The sequence below is a fragment of the Hypoxylon trugodes genome, assembly GCF_022578975.1.
Source record: "Hypoxylon trugodes strain CBS 135444 unplaced genomic scaffold F4822scaffold_9, whole genome shotgun sequence".
NCBI classification, from domain to species: Eukaryota; Fungi; Ascomycota; class Sordariomycetes; order Xylariales; family Hypoxylaceae; genus Hypoxylon; species Hypoxylon trugodes.
The window spans coordinates 989538-1012655 of record NW_026250024.1 but is presented as its reverse complement, the minus strand read 5'-3'; the positions used below and the strand labels follow the sequence as shown (position 1 = coordinate 1012655).

The 23118-nt window shown below is 46.2% G+C and overlaps 7 protein-coding genes across 7 annotated transcripts; 3 read left to right on the top strand and 4 right to left on the bottom strand.

Annotated features, from left to right (window-relative positions):
* The first annotated feature begins 3994 nt into the window (after nt 1-3994).
* On the top strand, nt 3995-6568 carry F4822DRAFT_415839 (putative alcohol dehydrogenase). Its single transcript, XM_051459277.1, has 8 exons — nt 3995-4131; nt 4219-4593; nt 4682-4736; nt 4813-4959; nt 5016-5577; nt 5633-5661; nt 5714-5806; nt 5857-6568. Exons 2-8 carry the CDS (start codon nt 4512-4514, stop codon nt 5951-5953), a joined length of 1065 nt encoding a protein of 354 aa, XP_051310433.1. The 5' UTR covers nt 3995-4131; nt 4219-4511; the 3' UTR covers nt 5954-6568.
* On the bottom strand, nt 5829-6568 carry F4822DRAFT_369342 (tRNA-splicing endonuclease subunit Sen15). Its single transcript, XM_051456245.1, has one exon. It carries the CDS (start codon nt 6441-6443, stop codon nt 6015-6017), a length of 429 nt encoding a protein of 142 aa, XP_051310434.1. The 5' UTR covers nt 6444-6568; the 3' UTR covers nt 5829-6014.
* Nucleotides 6569-7514: 946 nt separating this feature from the next.
* On the top strand, nt 7515-9268 carry F4822DRAFT_415837 (uncharacterized protein). The gene has a single exon (XM_051459276.1). The coding sequence runs from the start codon at nt 7969-7971 to the stop codon at nt 9112-9114; it is 1146 nt and encodes a 381-aa protein (XP_051310432.1). The 5' UTR covers nt 7515-7968; the 3' UTR covers nt 9115-9268.
* An 823-nt stretch (nt 9269-10091) lies between these two features.
* Nucleotides 10092-11463, top strand: F4822DRAFT_433200 (uncharacterized protein; the record flags this gene model as incomplete). Its single annotated transcript, XM_051461795.1, has 3 exons — nt 10092-10175; nt 10249-11141; nt 11196-11463. The coding sequence occupies 3 exons, from the start codon at nt 10092-10094 to the stop codon at nt 11461-11463; spliced, it is 1245 nt and encodes a 414-aa protein (XP_051310431.1).
* Nucleotides 11464-11755: 292 nt separating this feature from the next.
* Nucleotides 11756-13468, bottom strand: F4822DRAFT_415835 (yippee). The gene is made up of 2 exons (XM_051459275.1): nt 12769-13468; nt 11756-12689 (listed from the first exon to the last, which is right to left on the bottom strand). Exons 1-2 carry the CDS (start codon nt 12865-12867, stop codon nt 12456-12458), a joined length of 333 nt encoding a protein of 110 aa, XP_051310430.1. The 5' UTR covers nt 12868-13468; the 3' UTR covers nt 11756-12455.
* Nucleotides 13469-13613: 145 nt separating this feature from the next.
* F4822DRAFT_415834 (ferric reductase NAD binding domain-containing protein) lies at nt 13614-16580 on the bottom strand. Its single transcript, XM_051459274.1, has 2 exons — nt 15345-16580; nt 13614-15293 (listed from the first exon to the last, which is right to left on the bottom strand). The coding sequence occupies exons 1-2, from the start codon at nt 16032-16034 to the stop codon at nt 14232-14234; spliced, it is 1752 nt and encodes a 583-aa protein (XP_051310429.1). The 5' UTR covers nt 16035-16580; the 3' UTR covers nt 13614-14231.
* Nucleotides 16581-19485: 2905 nt separating this feature from the next.
* On the bottom strand, nt 19486-22801 carry F4822DRAFT_415828 (uncharacterized protein). The gene has a single exon (XM_051459273.1). The coding sequence runs from the start codon at nt 22276-22278 to the stop codon at nt 19642-19644; it is 2637 nt and encodes an 878-aa protein (XP_051310428.1). The 5' UTR covers nt 22279-22801; the 3' UTR covers nt 19486-19641.
* Nucleotides 22802-23118: the final 317 nt, after the last annotated feature.

The following is a 23118-nucleotide window of genomic DNA, read 5'->3' as shown; positions in this document are numbered from 1 at the left end:
CATACGTACATACATTCATGCGTAGGTATATCTCTCGTCTGTCTGTCTTGTCTTGCCTGTCTTTTTTTCTCGCTCGTTTGGTGCAGGTATGCGGCACGACCGGATCGATGGAGAACTAACAAGTTTCAAATTCGCCGAACTACCTAATGGGTATATAGACAGACAAGATTATGCTGCTGAAGGGCGTTTGAATTGGAGTAAAGAGAGCAGCTAGAAATTGATATTAAATTAGAAAAACGAAACGAAACATTTTAGAACACCGACAGGGGAAACTAATAACATGCAATAAGAATGGGGGTGGGTTTTAGAACGACTTCTCAGCTTCCAAGTATGGACACGATTATGGGGCTAGCAATGTCTAGATGATGTTAGGCAATGTACTAAGTAATAAGTAAAAGCACGCAGTCCAACTTCTCTAGCAACCTGGCAGCGTGCCGCATACGCAAGAAAAGGTGGGATTTGCACGATTCGGTAGCAATATAGAAAAGCCGCTGTGAATGGCCGCATGGCATCATGGCAGCATGGGCCAACGTGGAGTAAATGTACCTTAATAGGTACTAATAACTACCTATGTAAGGTCTAGCCATCCAGTCCGTGACGTGGACTCGATAGTCATAGCCGTAGTCGTAGTCATAGTCATAGTCAAAGTAGTACCTAGGTAGTAATAGAATAATCTCTTCAATGTTTCCACTACATAATACATCTCTACCTGCATACACATACATATGTATGTATCGCACGATGATACAGCCGCAATCTGCAAGCTTTGCTGACCGCAAGAACCCGGGCGGACGTATGATGCGCGGATACCTGCGAAAAAAGAAGTCAAGTGCCTCAAGCGCCTCAGTGTTCTATTAGTTCTCACATATTTTTCTCTTTCTCCGTGTGCTTTTCGTTCTCACTGGAGGATGGGGATTCAGTCACAGTCGCGCCTCTCATGCATTACCGCCAAAAAGGGCCTACTCTAACAAATAAATATGACCGAGACAGAGAATTGGGTGGACATTTGAGGTTGTCGGCAGACCGCAATGCGTCACTTAATAAATCTTTGGGTCGTGATCCCGGTCGCGGAAAGAGGAGTTTGCAGGGACCTCTTCTCTTTCGTTTCTGTGGGGAAAGATTATTATTATTATTTGTGGGAGGCCTCTTTAAGAGAATCTAAGGTACTGTAGGTATCTGGGTATCTGGGAGAGAGATTTGCCCGAAAAAAGGTGTGGTGAATTGCGAATGCGAAGGGATAGGACAAGTTATTTTTTTTTTCTCTTCCTTTCCTTTCCTTGCTAGCCTCAGGCTCTCACTCTTTGGGTGGGCCGCAATTCCGGGCACACATACATAATTCACTATAGATTAGTGGTAATAGAAGAATAGTAATGTACATGGATGGTATAGAGAGCCCAACGAACTGGGAAGGGGAAAAAATAAAAAAGATAAATGGATTCTGGAGACAGAAATAGTCCGCGGTACTATAGTCAACTGACGAGGATGACAAGGTTATTGGTTGTGCAAGATAGGCAGGCTGGAAAGGAATATCCCGTCTGCACTTCCACACACCTGAAAAAGGGTCCCCGTATAAGGTCCCGTATTAGTGAGAGATAGAGATTATTTTGTGGGGGTGGGAAAGGAACAAAGAACTTGGAGAGGAGGGCAGCAAAAGGCAGCAGACATAGCAGACACAGCAGGGCAGATACAGATGGAGTTCCGGTGCTACCATTCGAATGACTACGTTCCCTAAGTCTCCAACAAATTAGATGCCTCAAACGGAGATTCACCCGCATAAATGGCCTCATCCATGCACTCCGTAGTATGTTGTCATCTTATTAAGTTGGTTGCCCATGTTATCCGACCCAGCACATTTACGCGCACTTCACTTCAATCTTCTTAACACACACATATACAACGGAACCGGTTGGGATGTTGGTATGACCATTAATATTCGTTTCCTCTTGTTTCACATTTTCTATTTATCTATTACAAACTACTACCTTAGGTATAAACTTGTTCCTTATCTGGACTATATAATGCGTCAAGCATAATCATTCATCATCCTCCATGGACCGGGTCGGGATGCCAATATTCATGCGCCTTTCCTCGAGGGGCTGGCTCCCACTTCGCCCTTCTCCAATGGGTCATCACATAATCCGGCAGGCAAAGACGAAGATCGGCCATGCTTTCTTCACTGCTGATACGATTGGGTCTTCACTGGTTGCCTATCAAGCCTATGACCTGCACGACCCAGACAAAAGAGCAAATTTTTATTTTTTTTAATCATTCAACAACTTGCACTTTTCCTACGCCGTCCGCGGCTGGCCGATTCATATTGATATGTGGTGATTCATTGCCGTCAATGAGGTTACGTTGCCAGTGCATGGTTTGCGGACCCCAAGGGCCACTCAGTTTTTACTAGTCTGTCTGCTTCCTGGCTATTTGCATTGGCTTCTCTTTTTTCATTTGAACTTACCCCAAGCCCGGCACGCAAATAATTGGTATAGATCTCCCTCTAGCTTCCGTAGAAATATTATATACCTATGTATCTGTGTATACTTGTATATCATCATGTATCAGGTATCTGTATAGGATACGCGCAACCAAACGAGGCGGTGTCGGTGTCCGAAGAGCCGGGCGGCTCAGCGTACAGAGATTGATGCGGTGTTAATCACCTACCAACTCGCGATTGGTTCCATTCGTATCATGATTCCTAAAGGGCGCGCGACTCAACTCGCCATTATCACATCATCACATAAGTTTCTTTGGAAGAAAATAAAACCAATACAAATCCCTTTCCCGTCTTCCGTCGTTGGGAGACACAAGGAAGAGAAAGATTACCTTGCCCTCGGGTTCCATGAAACCTTCATTCAGCCGCTTCGGTTGACCTGCATTGGGGGCCACCCTCTGCTGAGCCTCCTAGGAGCCGCACCTAACTAACACATGTCTTCCCGTAGGTCCAATTAAATCGGGAAAAATGGTAGGACCAACTTTTTGGTTTGTAAGACCCCTGGGTTTCTAGCCAACCACCTGACTGATTTAGTGGTAACTAGGTAGTCTTAGGTACATACATCCACGCCAACAGAAAATGAATAAAAGCGGATAAGAGATGGAATATCTTAGGTACCTAGGTATGGATAGGTTACAGGCTTTCCGGGGGTCCATAATCAGCAGCTTGACTACTCTTGCAGGAAGGTGGCGTTCCGCGAGAATCGGCATCGCATCGTATCTAAAGCCATAGCAATGCTTGCGAAGGAGGGGTGGGAAAAATTGTGGGAAGTACATACATTTAGGTACGATTTTCGGACCCTGACACTTTCGTTCTCTCTTTTCTTTCCTCCTTTTTCTTCACTGGCTTCCTCGGCGCTTAACATCCTAGGAAGTCTACCTCGGCAGTTCCGCGTGTAATCCTTTAGCTTAAGGGGGGATCTGGGGGACATCGCTAAAGGTACCTACTTAAGTTGGAAAGAAAGATGACGGATATTGTTTTCGATAGTAAAGTGGTGCAAGTTTCGATTCTAGAACAAGGGGAAGATAAGGTACCACACCATTTCAGGTATTTAGGTAGCGAGCGACCTAGTTGCCTACCTCCATGTAGATGGATACCGGTACCAAAACAATTGGGACAAGAAAACTAGATGCCCTCCCTTTTGACTTGACAACATTATCGCTTACACGCTTATACGCTTACACGTGGAGACGGTTGCTGGCAAGACGCTAGGCCATCTCGCACCGCAGACCCTATTCCCTATTCCAAGCTGCTGAGCTAATTTCCTCCACTTAGATGTAGACTATAGCGACCGGCTCGCAGCTTCGCAGCGCCCCCATGTGTTCGTCGTCGTAATTTTGAATCTCGGTTACGTCGCGCGCGCACGATCGTACTACTTATCGGGACTAGCCATCGGGTGTCTCCTAAGTCTATCTAATTTGGTTAGCTTTAGATATATCTCATAACACAGGGATAAAACTATATAGTAGAAGTTCCAAGTATGCTAGTGGATGTTTTGATCAAAGTATTTGCAAGATTTCTTGTACGAATAGATTGGATTACAGCGGCACATGTAGGCTATCTGACGTACGTTATTCAATTCGCAACACGAGTTTGATAAACCTTGAACACAAACACGAAAACTATCGCATTTTGAATCTGTAGGTTTCTACCTAGGTACATGAAATGTATATTCATGTAGAATATAGTAGGCTCTCTAGCGTAGTCCCTTCACTAAAAAATAACAGGCGAAGAAGTTACCTAGGGCTACCCCACTTGGGCAATTCCCCGCATTCTGTCTATTATGATAGTGAGCGACCGGTGCGGTGACATGACATCGGCCTGTCGTATGGTCGCAAGTCGCCGAGAATCAGTGACAGGAACAAAGCGAATGACTATCGGCAGCATCGGGTCCAATCCAATCGAATGAATAACTTGGTGATATTCATTGCCTAATTTAAAGAGTAACTACGAAGGTAGAACTACCACAAACCCCTGAAAATCCTGTATTGTCAAGACCAGTCCAGTCCTATACACCACCATGGCGCTACCACTCACAATGAACGCCGTCGTCTTCGATGGTCCGTACAAGGTATCCCTCCAACAAAGACCGGTGCCCAAAAGTATGTGCATAACATCCACCCTCCTTCGATATTCCTCTTATACCGTGACGCAATATATGGATTCTGACTAACTTGAATATACACCTAGTACAGCACGATGGCGACATTATAGTCAAGGTCAATACCACGGCCTTGTGTGGTTCGTACGTATACCTCAGGGTAACCCCTTGCCTCTACATTTGACTAGGTGGTCTTCTGACATCCCCGTCCCATAACTAGTGAACTTCACACCTTCCGGGGCCACCAACCCTCTAACACGGGCTTCATAATGGGCCACGAGTTCAGTGGCACCGTGGTAGCAGCGGGGAACGACGTAAAATCCATCAAGGTTGGGGATAAGGTGGTATCGCCCTTCACCGTGTCTTGGTGTGCCCCCCTTTTCCTCGCACGTGATTCGGACGATCCGTTGACAAGTTCCATAGTATGAACTGCTTCTACTGCAAGAATGGATATTCCTCTCGATGCGACCATAGTTTATTGTTTGGTTCGGAGAAACTCGATGGAGCCCAAGCCGACTATGTGCGCGTACCTCTTGCAGATGGTACGGTGATGAAGGCACCTCCTGAGATAGATGACAATGCATTGGTTCTCATGGCGGATATATTCCCCACAGGATACTTCGGCGCCAGAAATGCGTTCAATGCCCTTGGATCCCAGGACCCATCTGAAGCTACCGTGGTAGTCATCGGTTGCGGACCGGTAGGGCTATGTGCAATTGTCTCGGCACTAGAGTATAAGCCCAAACATCTATTCGCCATTGATAGTGTTGATAGTCGCCTCGAACTCGCAAAAGGCCTGGGCGCCGAACCCCTGAATTTTGCGAAGGATAGACAGGCTATGATTACTCGGATCAAGGAAGTTACAGAGGGTCGAGGAGCTGATGCTGTAGTGGAAGTAGTCGGTTTGAGTCCTGCATTGAAGACAGCCTACGACGTCTTAAGGCCTTTCGGCTTCATAAGTAGCATCGGTGTCCATAATGCTGAGGTAGGCGAACCCAAAGAGATACCCAAATGTGTTTTGCCGCTAAATGTCGGCTTAGATCCCATTTGACGGTAATGATGGATACAAGTACGTGATACCTTCGCTTATATCAACGTCTTCATGGCTGACATTCGCATAGTAAAAACCTGAGGTTGCAAATGGGAAGATGTCCTGTTCGTTCGATATTCGCTGATGCACTCAAGGTGATAGCGAGAAATCAGCACAAATTCGGGTGAGTTAATATCGTCCAGATAGCCACAGGCGAATATTAATCTTTTGTAGATTTATGTTTGAGAAAATCATGCCCCTCTCTATGGCTGTATCGGGTTACGACCTGTTTGACAAGATGCAGGTACAAAAGGTCATTTTCAAGCCGTAGCCTTAAGCCCTAACTAGGAAATTATATTCTTTAGGCGAAGCAAAATTGCCCATCCATGAGACTAGTTCTGTCGAGGTTTGACAATACCATCGTGCATGAAGTAGTACACAACTGTGGAATCGTCATGTACTGTAGCAAGCAAAACTCTCTTGACACGACCTGGAGCTGTTGATTGTGGCATGGAATCGAAGACACTCGCAAACGCTCTTAGGGTCCATTTTTCAGATAAATGAACTGGTAATACCCATTCAGTAACAGGCGTCTCTGGGATGCGCTCTTTGGAACTCTTATGTTTCTTTAGCATCTCGATCTGGTCATCTGGGTGTAGATAAAGCTGGCGTGGGGGTAATCCTGAGATTAGGGGTCTCGGTAGAGGTGAGTTATCCACGGGAGAATGAGTTAGGGTTTTCAACTCGGTCCATTCATGTTGATACTGAAGATTGTCGAATACCGAAGCCACGAGGTGGTCAATATAACTTTTTTCGACCATTATGAAAATTGGTTGATATCGAATTCGTGGTTGTTCGGCGTACAATTCTTGATAAAAATGAGTACCCTTTTGGCAAATAAACTTATGTAAGAGCGGTGTAAATGGGCATTAAATGCATGTTACACAGACATAATATGTACGTAAGCATATCTTAGCTAAATTGTTTAAATCATTTAAGCTTTTTGAGTTTCTCATTCTCGAGAAACTTATTCATGATAGATACAAGTGTGGCTTATACATCGTACACATCATCAAATTAGGCTTCTGTTTAGGTTTTCTTATGTAGTGGTTTGCCGATAAAGTCTTTTTATCTAATCTATGATGACATCACAACTTACAAAATAACTTCAGAAATTCGGAACCGTACTGGAGAAGTTTGATCGAGACAGTCAAACATCACTTACACTATGCGTGCAATCGGTCGAAATATCGACATCGTCTTGCAGAGTTCGCAACATGAATTCTTGTTGGCTTTTCTCGGCGGTAAACATGTTTGAAATGAGCTGCTGCGCCTGTATTGCAATTCAACAACACTCCTTCGCCGAAATTCGCGTTGGTTGTGCGAATACGTTCGGATAATCCATGCACTCGTTGTGTAACTACGAGGAACTACGAGGCGCAGATCTTTCAGCTAAGGCGGGGGATAATTTGGATCTAGAACTATTCTGTAAGACTCTTGATGACGCATATGAAAATTTACTCTTCGCTTAAGGTTTTGGGAATTGAGAATTGGCATTGAACATTGAAGCCATGTTGAATTCAGATACATCTCGCGGCGGACCAAAATAGGACCGTGTCGTAAAAAAGGGCAACACATATCTTTAGTTAAACAGCCGCAAGATATTCCCTTAAATAGCGAATCCGACGCTATACGGTAGGAGCATGATAGGAACAAGACCAAGACTTGTTGCGCTTATTCGCCTGAAATTTACTGACTTGGCAGCTTATCGGGCCTGTAATTTTAAGTCGCACTAGTGGCTGCGGCCAGTTAAAACGCCCCTTTATAGTCCTACCTAACTACATATGTATGCCAAGGAAAACCTTAACAATTTTAGGGTACCTAAACGAAATCCCGTTGATCTTTTTCGTTTTCGCTTGTTGTAACTGACATACATTCATCATTTCCATCATCTCGAAATCCTGTTGTGTTACTACCTTTAGATTGTATTTTCTTATCCTCCTTTTACCTACCTACTTGCTTAATCAGTTTATTGTTCTAAAATTATAATTTTTTACCCTACTAACATTGTTACCGTCGTTATCATTATTTACTTATTTTATTATAATATGACCGTTGGAGATCTGATATCATACGTCTCGAAACAGTCAATCTTGTGATTGTATCCCGAATCTTGATTTTCGAGTTCCACGTGCAATTTCAACTTCGCTTGATAAACTACCGATCTACATATCCTCCCTCTTCTCCTACATCAACTACGAAAGACTTCCCGTCACATAAAACTCGAAAACAAAACCTTCACACGAGTCATTGGACCTTCAGAGCGGAAAGGGGCATCATTCAAAGATGTCACAACCAGACTCGCCAAGAAATTCCAAAGATGGTCCTGATGACCATGTCGAACGAACCACAACAGTCTCGACAGCAACCGAACAAAAAGATTCTCTAAGCCAACGAGTACCAATGCAACCGAATCAGGCGCAAGAAGGTGTTGGAGCTGCGCTCGCTTCGAACGTGGCGGCTCTCGACATCCGGGCACACGAATATGCGAACGGATACCACTTCCCGCCGAAATACCCCATAAAGGAGCAAATACGTATGGGTCTAGTTTCGTTCTGGGAATTCTACAACACTGGATTCGGATTCTTCCTCACCATCTACTCGCTCAATGTCGTAGCATGGGGTGGTATGCTCTTCCTTCTGCTGTGTAATGCGGCACCCGAGATGTGTTGGGTTAACGGCACGTACGATTGCAACCATATCGACTCCCCGCGCCGAATATGGATCGAGACGGACTCACAAATATTAAACGGACTTTTCTGCGTGACTGGTTTTGGTCTGGCACCGTGGCGCTTCCGCGATTTGTATTTTCTGTTGCGCTATCGTCTCGGCGGCGACCGAAAGGCTTTACGGCAAATCGCGGGTGTTCATCGCGGCTGGTTCCGTCTCGCGGGTTCCGATCAACTGCCTCTCCACCTTGGTCCGAAATGTATCGATGAGACTACGACAAACTACAACGTCGATAGCGTTCCATACCCCCTAGAAACGATATCAGACCCTCCACCAACAGGCATTCGGGCGCCTCCGACGAAACTCTGGAAGTTGGATTTTATTGTCTACTTTAACGTCGCTAACACATTCCTACAATGTGTGCTTTCCGGATTTATGTGGGCCTTGAATCGATACGACCGACCTAGCTGGTCGACCGGTCTGTTTGTCTGTCTCGCGTGTATTGTTGCCGCCATCGCTGGTATTGTGATGGGTATAGAAGGCAAACATGTCAAGGCCATTGAGGGCGTACCCCTTACCAAGACAGACATACAACGCTTAGCACGAGACAAGGAACTCGGAATCCCTCATTATAATAATATTAAGGATAAGGATCCTGAGGCGGAAAAGGAAAAGACAAGGAAGAAGAAGGAGAAGAAATCGTTTAGAAAGTCCGAAAAGTCTAGTCTAGGGACAGACAATGAGAGGCAGGCAATTTTGTGATTTTGATCAGTTATGGCGTTGGTGGCAGATCTGTATAGACATCCATATTGTTTTTATCAGCATGTAAATCTTTTCGAACAGCACATATCGCTATGCCTTCATTAAAGGCAAAATGAATATACCCCAAAAGAACAGTATTATCATTCATTACTATGGCTACCTATCTTAGTTCCAAGTTTCGTGAGTCGCTACTGTGTTTCTAGCGGTTTATTCCGATTTGTGGTGGCGAAGTCATTACTGTGCATTTACGCAATCAAAACTAGTTCAGCAACTTGCCAATTCATCAATTTTCAGGGCGAATATCTATATGGATATCATTGAATGTCTGATGCTGCCTACCTATGCGGATAAGCATCTCAACAGGTGACAACAAATACATATTATGTAGATGAGAGCAGATTTGTTCACGAGATGCATTTTCTTATTGCACCTGCCTAGCTGTAACAGCTGTAGGTACCCACCAATATTGGAAGATTCCGTCTTTCGGATCTGGGGTGATTTAGCTGAACCAATCAAATCCAAGCTAGATATCATAAGGCTAATCGGCTGACCAATGCGGGGACAGCTTTTAGTCCCTACATGCGCACTTTTATGGGGCTTAGCCAGCAAGGTACACGCATCTTACAGAACTAGGCACATTCATTGCCAGCATATGTCCGCATACGGCAATACAGAATGATTACCTAAGATAAGGTGTGACTTAACGTTATCAATCCGATACGACACGCAACGAGTCCCTGACACACTCAACCGTCAATCCTTCAACAACCATCCGTCTCAGCAACGGGGAGCTTTCTATCGGTAGAAGCTCATCAAAGCTTCTTCAAGTCGTATCCAGGAGATATCTTCTCCTTTTTCTTATCTTTGTCACATTATAATTCTACACATCATTAGACTCACTGTATTGTATTACTCTCCCTTATCTCTCCTGCTGGCACGAGACCCCCTGTAGTACTCCCGCAATGACTACACCCACCATGGCCTCTAAGGCCCTCATTCCCTTCCTGGTGGGAATGATGCTACTCACTGGAGTATGCAACACCCTATTTACAAAATACCAGGTGAGTTCCCTCTTATCATTCCGCTATCAACACTGTGGTTTTCGTCTATTAACCAGCTGACCCAACCCCCCAGGACAACCAATGCGTCCGGAACTGCGATGACCCCGACCCCAAGAACCGGGAAGAGTTCCGGCAACCGGTCCTCCAGACTGCGCAGATGTTCGTCGGTGAAGTCGGCTGCTGGCTCGTCGTCGGTATCATGGCCGTCTACGAGAAGTACGCCCACCGCAAGACCAACGGCTACGAAGCACTCGACACTACCGACGCCGACGAGGCCGCAGCTGACGAACAACCCCTCGTCGCCCCTAAGCCCTCCAAGAAGAAGAAGCGCTACACTGGTCCTGATGGTCTACTCAAGGGCTTCGGTATCATCCTCCTTGCCCTACCCGCCATCTGCGATATCCTCGGCACCACGCTCGTAAACGCGGGTTTGTACATGGTAGCAGCCTCAATCTACCAAATGACGCGCGGCGCACTCGTTCTCTTCGTCGGCCTATTCAGCGTCGTGTTCCTACACCGTAAACTACACCTCTTCCAATGGGTCTCCCTTATCGGTGTCGTAGTCGGCGTCGCGCTAGTCGGACTCGCGGGTGTCATTTCCCCAGACGCAAAAGCTGAGGTCACGGATGCGCTTCGCCAAGCTGCGGAAGACGCTGCTACTGCGGAAGCGCTGCGAGCTGCGTTGGGTGTTATCCTGATTGCTGGCGCGCAGATCTTTACCGCTACGCAGTTTGTCCTCGAGGAGTTCTTGTTGGAGCGATCGAGTATCGAGGCTATTGAAGTTGTCGGCTGGGAGGGCCTGTTTGGCCTTGCTGTTACCTTGATTGGCATGTTGGTGTTGCACCTCGTTATTGGAAGGACAGATGCTGGCCGCTATGGCATGTTTGATGCTGTTGAGGGCTTCCGCCAGATGACGGAGTACAGGGCTATCTGGGTTTCTAGTATTCTTACTATGATCTCCATTGGGTAAGTTGAACTATAGCCTATTGTTTGCTATGATGACGCTAACAAAATTCTCAGTGGCTTCAATTTCTTCGGTCTTTCCGTCACTCGTAGCGTCAGTGCTACCGCTCGTTCTACCATTGACAGTTGCCGAACTTTATTCATCTGGATCGTCTCGCTCGGCCTTGGCTGGGAGACGTTTAAGTGGCTTCAGGTTGTGGGTTTCGTCCTACTGGTCTACTTTACCTTCCTATTCAACGGCGTCGTTCAACCGCCTATCAAGGCTCTAAGACCTAGAGAAGAGGTCGATGAATTGCTTCCCGAGGAACCGATCGAGCATAACTAGAGAATGCCAATCGATTGGTACTTTTTAGCCATATCTGAGGGCGCGATGGGTTGGGGCTAAGTGAGCCCTGAGAATAGGAAGCGTTTGACAGCAGATAAGGACCTAATTGGAAGGTCGTGTATACGTGACTTGCATCGGATTGGCGTTTCTTGGTTTGATACATGTCTGTCCTGGTATAGGCGTTATTCATTTTGTCAGATTGTCCATTATGGCTTTAGGATTCTAGCCGCCCACATAGCTTCCAGAGCGGAATATATATAACCATTTAAATATAACCATTTATTGACTGTATGCAATGGAAATGGCTTCGTATAGTTTAGCAGGGAGCAGCATTTACTACTACGCCTGCAAAAACAGGCCCTATGAATGCCTCTACATCCCATATATCACCATATATAGATATTCGATCATTCAATGCAAGGGTTAGATATCTCTTGATAAAAAGTAGATGTAGAAACCAACGCACGGTAGCTCCTCCATCCTCGTATAATCTTCCAAGTTCAAGAAGAATGACCTAGAAAGAGACCGATCCGATCTTAAGAGACCTCCACGAGTGTTCAGAGCAGAGCCGTGCAGGCGTTGTAATCAAACGGGAGGCTTAGCCGTTTTCCCGTCTAGCAAAAAAATCATTGAGCAAACCACCTCATATCCATGTACCAAAAACGCCAGACCAATGCATGCCCATGCTGAATAGAACATATAACACATAATAACACGTTGTAGACGAGTAACTTCTCACTTTCCGCCTCTTTTTACTGGACTGCACGAGGCAAGACGAGACCAACACACCGCAAGCGCACTCAAATTCGCACCCCTCCGTAGCGTATCGCAGCTGGGATAGCAACCTGTTTGCTAATCGAAGCGATTCATTCCATTTCGACTCCTATCTCCTTATCGTTCCATTTTCATTCTATATTAGGCATTTCAACTGCCCAGCTAATCGATCGAAGAGTAGCAAGTTATCATATCGTCCGTCCGTTCGTTTCGAAGATCTAACTGACATTGCACAAGAGCTCAGCCTCGAGGATAAATTTCCCCTCCTTGTACTTCTCAGAAGACTCGTAGGCGCGGTCGTACTTCCAGCCGACGGTCTCCTTGCACTGCTTACAGGTGATGTCGCGGACGATGTGGCGACCGGTGGTCATGCTGCGCTCGGATGGCTCGCCGGCTTCGAAATTTACGACGGTGTTGAAGAGGTAGGCTTTGCCATGCTGGCCGCGGAAGTTCTGTGAGGCGGGGAGGATAGGTATTAGCGGGGTGGTTTGTGGTTAGGAGGGATAAGGTTGGGGAGGAAGTACGGCGTACTCTACTTATAATATCGTCATGGTTGGCCAGGTGCGCTTTGCAGTTCTTGCATCCGTAGATCTTGTTGCTATTAAGATACGTGTTATACGCGAGACCCATTGCGCCGGAAATGTTCCGCGGACCGTGGTTTGCTTATTTGTTGCTTGCTTGACTTGATTATAATGCTTGGAAGAGTAGTGGTAGTATGCGGTGAAATATCACAGAGTAGGCAAGGTAGACATCCGAGTATTGAGAGCGGCTTCCGAGGTATGGTAAGGCAATCAATGATGGTTTGGAGACAAAGAAGGCTGAGATAGACTCGGGGTTTTTTAAGAACGACCAATCTCGGCACTGTCCAGCAGAAACAATAAATACACAAGAGAACCACTGATCAAGAAGAACAAACCCAGAATAATACGCGTTTGGACCTTTTACAGGCCTTCACTTGATTGCCAAGGTGAGTTTGTAAGACTAAAAATGAATAAGTCAATTGTGACTGTGAACAAGGCAAGAAGAGAAGATAAGGCAAGGCAAGACAAGGCAGTGTGTTAAAGTAATTAGTTAGTAAGACAAGCAAGCTCACACGGGATGCAAGTGATGTGGAGATATGAATAGGGTTTTAGTTGGGAAGAGTTGAGGTCATACGGGGAAATGTTTGGAGCTGAATGATACCTACTGCCTAGCCTACCTAGCCTACATAAAGTGGCTTATCTTCCCTCCGAACGCCGCCGAGGGGTAACCGTATACTGGTAATCCTAGGTGGTCTTAGGTCACCTTAATTAGCTGGCTAGGTACCTAACCCCGCTATGTTTGCTTTTGTTGGGTACTACTTAGTTCCCTCCCACAGGCGTGGTAACCGATAAGAGAGCATCATCATTGGTGCCACCTTAATTTAGCGTACTGCGGGTGTGTAACACACCTAGCACACCTAATCTTACGTGGTATTCCGAGGCCATTTTCTATCGCTAGCCTCTGAATTCGTACAATGTTCAGAAGGGCATAGCGTAAACCTTTAGCTAATTGATCTAGACCACAGCCGACAATACCAGAACAATATTTTGACTAAGACATGATCACAACGACGAGACCTACATCAAAGCCACTTGCTAAAACTTACAATAGGTAACCGGACTGGATGCGGCCTTTATAAGACAAATCCCTTTGTTACCATACCACACATTTAGGATCACTATGCATCTCAAAAACATTAACAGGTCTCGCAACTCATATCGTATTCTCGATGTATCCGGTCAGGGCTATCAGAGGTGTCAGGCCGACGTATCTAACAATGAAAGAACTATCTACAAGAAACTGTCACACACAGACGGTCTTAGGAAAATGGAAGAAAAATATGCACAATCGAACAGAGAGCAGCCACACTCTACAAAATAAATCCGGACCCCTTTGATATAGTTGGTTTTGGTGTCCCTTAACCCAGCAAATACATGCGCCGAGAAGTGAGTGATGATAATGATACACTTCCTCTACCATGAGAAAGCCTCCTCGATGAAGTCGATGCTAGTGCCGAATTGCTTATTACGCACTGCTTGTCTGACCTCGTCGCTGAGAGCACCAGGCCCGCAGACAGACACGCCCATAGTTCCAACCTGTTGTTCCGCCTCCATCGATATTAATGTGTCGATGTTGGGCCTGCCGGGGAACATTTGGACTGTTGAGGATGGACTGTGGATTTCCTTAGTCGACCGCGGTCTGCTAACGAATAGCATAATGCGGAGAACGTCGCGTCGCTTGTCCATGGCGAGGATCTCCGTCATCCATGGTCGAATCCACTCGAGATGCTCTGGGCTCTGGATAATCCACACAAGCACCACTTTCCGTGTGGCTATTGTGTTGTTTGCGTAACCCGTTACTAGATCTCGTACATGGGGTACTGCGTGCGTAACACCAACACCACCAGCGAACAACATCACAGTGCCGTACGAGTGCATCATGTGTTGTCCACCATACGGACCCTCGACGAGACATGTTGTCAAAAATCGACCATCGGGGCGCGCTGCGGCTTTTTGGTATAGTGTGTGCGTCATTCCTGTTCGTCCTCGGATAACAAACGACATGCTTGTCTTGCGCATAGCAAGCACATCTTGTCGGTTCATAGCCAATTTGTCTCCGTTCAAATCTTCAGCCTCCTCGCTCCATGCTAGAGAGAAAGGGTGAGATTGCCAGAAGCTAATAGAGGGCAGGTATAAGTATGCATGCTGGCCAGGACGGAAAGTCCATGGTCGGGCCATTGTCACTGTTAATCGAACAGCATTTCCGGGAAGCGCCTCTACTAGCGTCTTAGTTCCTCCCTTACCGAAGTTGCGGTACGCAACACTGATGAAACGGAAGATGCGATCGCCAACCCAAATAGGGATGATTGAAAATAGCAATTGCACCTGAGGAAGCTTTATTAATGAAAGGTGGTAATACAGGCCGACAATTGCGAGTGCGGCGAGAATGATGTGTAGAATCTTGAACGATTCATAATAGGCATGTCTTGAAATGCTGGCAGCCTGGAAGAATATCACAACGAAAGCGAGAGTGGCCTAGATGGTATTAATTCATGAGTCCTTTGAGAAGAGGCGTCGAGAACTTACAATAAAGCCATACATCATGAACGGTTTCGTTACTGTGGTATTCAGGGCGGCTGACCAACCTCCAGACGCAGCCGAGGCAGCCCAAAAAGCAAAAGTGTGGCATACTGCCTCAAGCACCACGATACGGCCAAACCAACGGTGGAGCAGGTTAAATGTGTCGAATGAGATACCGAGGAGACCGATCAAAGGGTTGTTTCGACCAGCCATGAAAAATAGGGGAATCATGTTGACTACAGCCAATGTTCCACTTCGATTCCTTAGCTGTTTGCATGCATCTGTGTAACTTCCCGCAAAAGGGATGTTGATAACACAGAAGGCAATGTTAGTAGCGAAATAACCAGCTAGGAAGAGAAATTGGAATCGCGTGGGTAGAGTTCCAACATTGACTGCGCTGCTAAGTTGAAATTCTCGGTTGTGGCGCTTCCTGAACAGAGGGGCGTAAAGAAGATTCTTCTTGATCCATGCGAAATTCGCTGAAGGGCGTACGAAATATCGTTGTGTATCGTTCGTCAAATTCGTGACCGTTCGGATGTATGTGAGCACAGCTGTCGCAAGTCGCCATACTATAACAGCACCCGAGACCGCAGCACAGATGTATAGTAGATACATCGAGAGCGCCGCATTTTCCATTGCCGGTGTCCAGCCTGCAGCCTGTCCCTGACCGGGATCTTGTTTCCCTTCTCCAGCCATTTTCTTTTTCTTTTCTTCTTTTTATTTCCTTAGATTAGGATGAGGTAATCGTCATGTACTTTCTTAAAGAATGGTTGCCCTAAATGTTGTATGGTATAGAACACATATGTATAAACGGTACGTAAACGAGTTCAACTCGACCAGCCGCGAATGTGTGTGAAAGAAGAGAAGTTAAACAGCCAGCTGTAAAATAGTAAAATTCGTGAGGGAGTATGGCCTGAGTCGTATGTTCAATACCAGTCTTCGGATGTCTTAAATCGAGTTTCGTGGAATTGCCTGGGCCGAGGGAGAAAACAAATACTTCGGTCGTATGTCTTCAAGTAGTCATAAGTTGGCGTCAGGCGAAAAAAAAGGAGGGGATAAAGAAACTCGAGGTATACCAAGAGTATTGAATAGAAGGTCGTCTTTGTAAATAACAAGCAACAAGGGCAATTGTTTTATAAAAATGAACGAGGGTCGACGATGTGCTTTTTTGTTAAGAAACACCCAAGATTGGTGGAGAGAAGAACCAAGAGCTTGGAATGTGCAAGCTTGTAAAGGCCTGAGGAGAAAAAAACACACACGAGGAGAAGGAAAGGCAATATACATATGTACTTGCCTGATATGGAAATGGGAATAATAAGGAGGTCAGCTAATGGTCCAATCGACAGGGAATACGCCGGTACGTACCTGACTGTACTGGACCGTACCCGCCTGGGGCGTTCAATTACGTCGCCTAATGCCGGTACCCATATTACCATGCGCCAATCACTACACTTCCCCCTGAAAATCGAAGGGAAAAAGAAAGTTTAAGTGCAAGTACGTACCCGCTATACCCGCCTGTAGTGCTCATAATCAGGTACATTGTAGGTAATGGAGGGGCTGGTCGGGCGGGCCACTGGTCGCTGATGGCTGACTTGTGTTCCCTGTTCCCCTGTTCCCCTTCCCTTTTCCCCTCAAGCACGCACACGTCAATCTAAATATTTTCCTTCTCGTCAAACGATTTCTCTCTCTCTCCTTTGTATTTGACGCGTTATTCCGTTGATCTACACACACTACCAAAAGTACCTAAAGGGCCTCAGACGATTATTTTCTTATTCAATTTTTAGTGTGTCGCTTTTTCTTCTTTTAACAAGTATTTTGTGTTTTACTTAAAATGTTACTAACATCACTAACATCACTAACATCCCATGGATGTTGTAATTTGACCCCAGGAAATTCATTTGAAGATTGATACGACGAAATAGGCGTTCGCATAAGCTCCCTCCTAAAAAATTTCCCTGCAATGGACGCAATGGACCAGATACGAGCAAGTCTTGCCATGGGTTGCCAGGTTCGTGTGGGGATGGGCCGATAGGTGCCACCCATGCAAGGTACCTAGCAATACTAGAAAGAAGGAAATCAGTAGAAATTGACCGAGGATCTGAGGCAGATCGAACAAGGGCTCTCTTCCCAAGAAACGGCATAGGCGTAGCATCCTTGCTTATTGCCCATCTAGGTGTCCTGGCGGCCTGGATGTCGTGCTCCAGACTCCAGTCCCTAATCGGCCAATAATTTGATTCCCATTTATCTACAAGTTCCACTCGAGTTACCAATATCTGTTGTGTCGACGAAACCGCGACACTGCGATATTGGGCACACTTGGTTCATGCTTCAAGTCTTGAAGCAGTATGGACCTCTATCATCACCAGTCTGCTTTAATCCTATTTGTTGTCCGATCTTAACCCTGCAAGTAGTGGAGTGTATCATGATCGACAGTGCTCTTCTTGAAACGGAGCCAGCGCACATTGGAGAACAGGGCCTTTAGTCTTGGGTAGTCTAGCTGAGTCAACAACCAATGACAATTCATAACAACCCGGCACGCGTTCTTAGATGGGACAGCGAGCCGCAGCCCACCGCCCAATGATATGCGGCCTACCATGTTAGCCAGAGATGCTCGAATTTTCCAATACATCCTCGTCATGTACGTTACCACGCAATAGCGTCAAGACACGCCACGAGACAATGCTTAGGTGCTATACATATGTAGGTACCTAGATAGGCAAGACATACCTAACTCCGCTCCCGAAAGCACAGTTGCTTCTTAGGACCCCGACTCCGACAGGCAATCGTAACGTCAGGAATAAATTGCCCTCATTCCCAAAACGTCACGATGTCTTATCGATTACTAGAAAATCGTCTTATGGAATGAAGATCTTAGATCGAGATACTAAGGTCTGTGTTATGACGAATTATTTTCGCATTGAACACACCAAACCCAACCAGGCGCTATTCAAAACGAGGGCATACGACAGCACACCTATTCAAAGATAACGCTCTAGTTTCTTTAGCAATGGGGGGAGCATGCGTCATCCAGAACGATGCTGAAACATGATACTATAATTCGTTCGAGAATGGCTCAATCACATCGGTTCCGACCCAGTTCACATCCAAAATGCCTAACTCGACCAGGACAATATAACAGGCCAGTTTAGGTGATGACAAATGGGTTATTCCCGCTTCAAACACCGGTGAGGTCCCTTTGAAAGGCTTGTCGATGAGACGGCGCAGTATGACAAACCTCATCTTCGTACCACAAATTTCATACCCTCACACACTATAGCTTGGCGATATGATACACGAAGCGCCGCATGCTGTTTATACAACTTTATGGGTGCTAATTTTTCTGATAATTTTCTTCTCCTTTCCTTCTCTTTTTGGCTCAGGCATCCTATTCACCCTGGCTATCTCCCTTAATTCATGCATGCCATTCTTTCAAGTGAAGCTATAATATGCTATACTAGGAGATAACGATGAGACAGTTCAGATGACTTACCAGCTCACTACCTAGCTTGCTCTAAACTCGCATCCTAGGATGCCATCTATTTATTGATACAGTTCATGGATAATGTTGGCTCAACTAGATCTGTAAGTCTGATCGTAACTAGGAAGCGGTATTCTCCGTAGCAAGATCGAAATTCCCAGCTTGCCGGCAACGGTCCCGTGAGCCACGCGTTGCTCGGCTCTCTTCCAAGGTCAACAGCGCTTTGATACAAAAACGGGTGTTTCGCATAAGCCACGATGCTTAATAACCACGGCGCAGTCCCGATATGGCAAAAGAACCCAGAATGGGAAAGCTTGTGTAAGAGAATTCGTGCAACTTGATACGAGTTGCCCAATTCAGATTGTTTCAAGTTTCAACATATCTACATCCCTTGGTCGTTCTTATTACCGAACGTTCTAAGGATGAGCGCATGGATTCTAAACCAGTCAGCCCACAACGTTCCTTATCATCGAAAGCGGGTGGGTATTTTGGAACTTTCTCACAGGTACGGATGGTTCCATATCGAATGGGATTCCTTCCTTTCAGCCTATTCAATAATTTCTATGGATGTCGATTATTGTGGCTTCTACAATATGGGTCTTTCATCAGCATCCCTTGCTCCTTTTGCTGCCGAGCGGCAGAGCTTTTTCTCGCGTAAGCTGCACAATCCCGGAGTTTCACGAGGCACATTGTCAGGTATCCCAATCCTCTTTATCCATTAGAATTTATGTACAAAAGGTACCTAGGTATATACAATAATTATTGCGAAAAAAAAAAAAAAAATTGTGTTCGGCGCCGAACTCCGCCCTGATAGGCGACGGTGGCTTACATGCAGAGCTCATCATCACTACAATCGTCGCCGAGCATGCTAATCGCGCTCTTCTGACTCGCTAGACTAAATCGTGGCTTAAGCCCACGACCGAGCACGGCCCTTCTATCCACGCTTCTCCTTGGTTTCTTGGTCGCAGTACCCCCGCGGTTCCAGTTCTCTTTGTCGGAACTGAGCTCGTCGTCGTCAAGTGCTAAATAATTCGCGGACTTCGTCGGCTGGGAAACACCGAGTGGCTTGTTTCGATGTGACGATGTAGATACAGATAGTGGTGTAGCCGCGATATGTGATTCCTCATCGCAAGGGCGCGCACGTTTCTTTGTGTTGTTGACGCGGCTCGTTGCGAGTGCAACGAGAGGGGTCGTCGTTTTTCGTTCGGGTTTTTTCTGAGTACCCTGGTCTTGCTCTTCTATTTCCAGATCTGGAACACTATCTGCTTCACCATCGCCGAGCTGCCTAGCAGTGCCCTTGCTATGATCTACTTCAAACCTGGACGAAGATCGAAGTGTTTTTGCTAATGTCTGGGGTTTACTGGCCTGTTGTTGTTGTGGTGGTGGTTGTTTTTTGGTGACGGGGCTGGCTGTTACCCACTCGCCTATTGTTTCCTCCCATCGGTATCCGGTGAATAGCGACCGCGAACACCCCACTGCATCGCCTGCCATAGAGTGTTGTTGTTGGTGGTGGGAGGCTAGTTTCTCGGCGTAGATGTAATCCTTGACGTTGTTGGTCTGCTGCGCCAGCGCGAATGCTGCTACTGCTTTCATGCTATCTAGGATCGCCTGGTCTAGATCTAGGCTGGAGAGTTGTTCGAAGAGTACGTCTAGACAGTTATGAGACGCTGGGGAATCCATCCCGCGCCCGCAGCTCCGGGCTATGGACGATATGAAGGACGCTATGTCGTGGAGGCGATGTTTCGCGCGGCTGTTTGTGGAGCTGGAGGTGCTGCCGGGTTCGATAGTTTGTTTCCATGCGCGCTCGATGCTGGTCTTGACGTAAGAACTGATTACGTCGCCGCGGGCGTGTTTTGAGGATAAGAATAGTGCAAGATGCAACATATCGGCCCCGAAGCTGTGGCGTGTGGGTCGAAACGAAGAGCACTCTAGATCGACTAGACACGATCGCAGAATGTAGCGTAGCCTGTTACCGATGAGATCTATTTTGGTAATCTCGGCGTTTGAAACGTATGGCGATTGAAGCTCGATCTCGCCTAGCGAACTCATCGCCGTCAGCATCGTTAGGGCGCTGGTGAGTGTCTGTCTGGTTGCTAATGAGAGATCATTTTCTTGGCGAGTTGCGTCAGGCCCGCTGGCGTGGCTACGTTTTCGACGGCATAAGAGTGAGATAGAGTGGCTTATGAAGGTAATTGCGTCGTCAGCTGCCTCCGCTGCTGATAGGCGAGAGGCAGCTGATCCCCATATCCGCTCGAATTCTCCGGTTGCGAGCCAATCTGGTGGAAGATTGCCGTTTGACAATAGCAACGAATACTGTCGAAAGGCGAATGTATTCCGATTATGGTCGTTTGTATACCTCGATAACACTGAAAGAGGCCGAAGGGATATTATTTCGGAAAAGGAGCTATCTGGCGTTGTAGGTTGAGAATACTCTCGGTCAGCTAAGATCGCGATGAGCTCTTCGGCTTCTGAAAATGCGCTGTTTCGAGCGCAGAGATCGATAAGCAGTTCCGAAAATTCATCTCCGAACAATCCTTCAGAAATCCCTTGCTTAATTGCATCGAGTCCATCCGCTCGAACTAAAACCCTCAGGTGTTTCCACCCTAGAGCTTCGTTTGGCCCGATCGACTCCAGATAGTTGTATATGTGTGTCGATGCGTCGACGACACCTTCGAAAGTCGATAGAGTCCCGTTCTCCTCAGCTTCTATCCTTTCCCACGCTTCAAGGTCTTGGATATACTGAGGTACTTTTCGTAGGCACATATCCAGAAAAGACCGCGGCCCTCTCGCTGGCGGAGAATCGGGGCGGGTCGCTTTTAGAAGCGCATCCAAACTTCTGTAGATTGCTTCGAAATCATTGTACTTATTTGATGCTGACTGGGCCCTTATTCTGGCAAGACGTTGATCAATTTCCTTGTTTTTAGTTAGATCCTTTCTCGGACGAGAATCTCGTCTACACCTAGATAAGGGCTGTTCAGTCTCCAATTTTGAAATGCTGTGAACCGCCGGCGATGGTATAACCTGACCACGTGCTCGTCGTAATAAAGGCGTCGCTGGTACTATCTCACCCGGGATGAGAGATCTTCCCTCGTTCTGGCGCCGACATCCCACCGTGTTCGACTTCCTAGAATCTTTACTAAAAGTAGGTTGCTCGTCTTGGCGGCGAGAAGTACGTCTTTGAGAATAAGTAAGGCGTATCCTCTTTCTTGGCCCTAACCACTCATGATTGGTACTTTGTTGCTGCTCATCCCTAACCTTCGCTTTCTGCTCAATCTCATCGTCCTTGGCTTTTAATAGCAATATTTCAGCATCCTTCCTCAAGGAAGAAATTCGTGATACCAATGGCCGGAGTAACCTCTTACAACGTGCTGCAGTCCATGGTTGTGGTGTTTCCCCTACTTGGCTTGACCTTGGTGGTGGACGCCTTGGCTTATATGGGGTTTTGAATTCGTTGAGCGACATGTGGAGAGCAAGCTCGGGTAGCAAGTAATGATATTTGGCGATATGAGTTTGGGTATTACATGCTAAAGAATATTGATGAAAATGTGCTCGAGGTTGTCGGTGATAGTATGAAGTTACTGAAGCAACGTCAAGTTATGTAAACATTAAGATGAAGGTGAAGGCGGTAAAGCAAGGGGTGTGACGAGTAGCTGTGGACTATAAATATACAGTTTTAGATAGCTCCATTACTGGGGATGGAGTTATCAGTGTAGCTATTCGATATGAGAAGTTATGAGATAGTTGATGTTGCTACGGTGTGTTAATGAAGATGTGTACCTCGGATACTGAGTTGAAGGTCCTGATTTGTTTACTTCGTTTCCTAATTGGGCATAGTCCCGCTAGAGATTCCACATCAGACCTCTAGTCGTCATTATTTCCTTATCGGGATTCTTATCTTAAACCAAAATTTTCACAACTTCCCATACATACAATCAATCAATTCATATCTATCGAACTATAATAATAGGCCCAAAATAAATGGCCGCGTTATTTTTTTAAAGGAAATATTTTTTAAAAAATGAAAATGTGAGTTCTTATAGGAAAGCAAATGCGGGCTTTTTGGTCCCTTAATAATGATAGAGCTTTTAACCAATCAGAATCGGCGTAGATATAGTAAACGCCCCTTTTATGCAGTGTTACGTGATAAAAGCATCATCATTAGGGCGGAATGGTCCCCTCTAAAATCTAAAATGATGACTAGGATGACAAGGATGGCAGGGCTTGCTTCTGCTTGTGTATGGAGTGTACATAGCTAACGACCGCCGTAGCTCCGGCTTACCGGGAACAGCCGGGGTTTTTGGA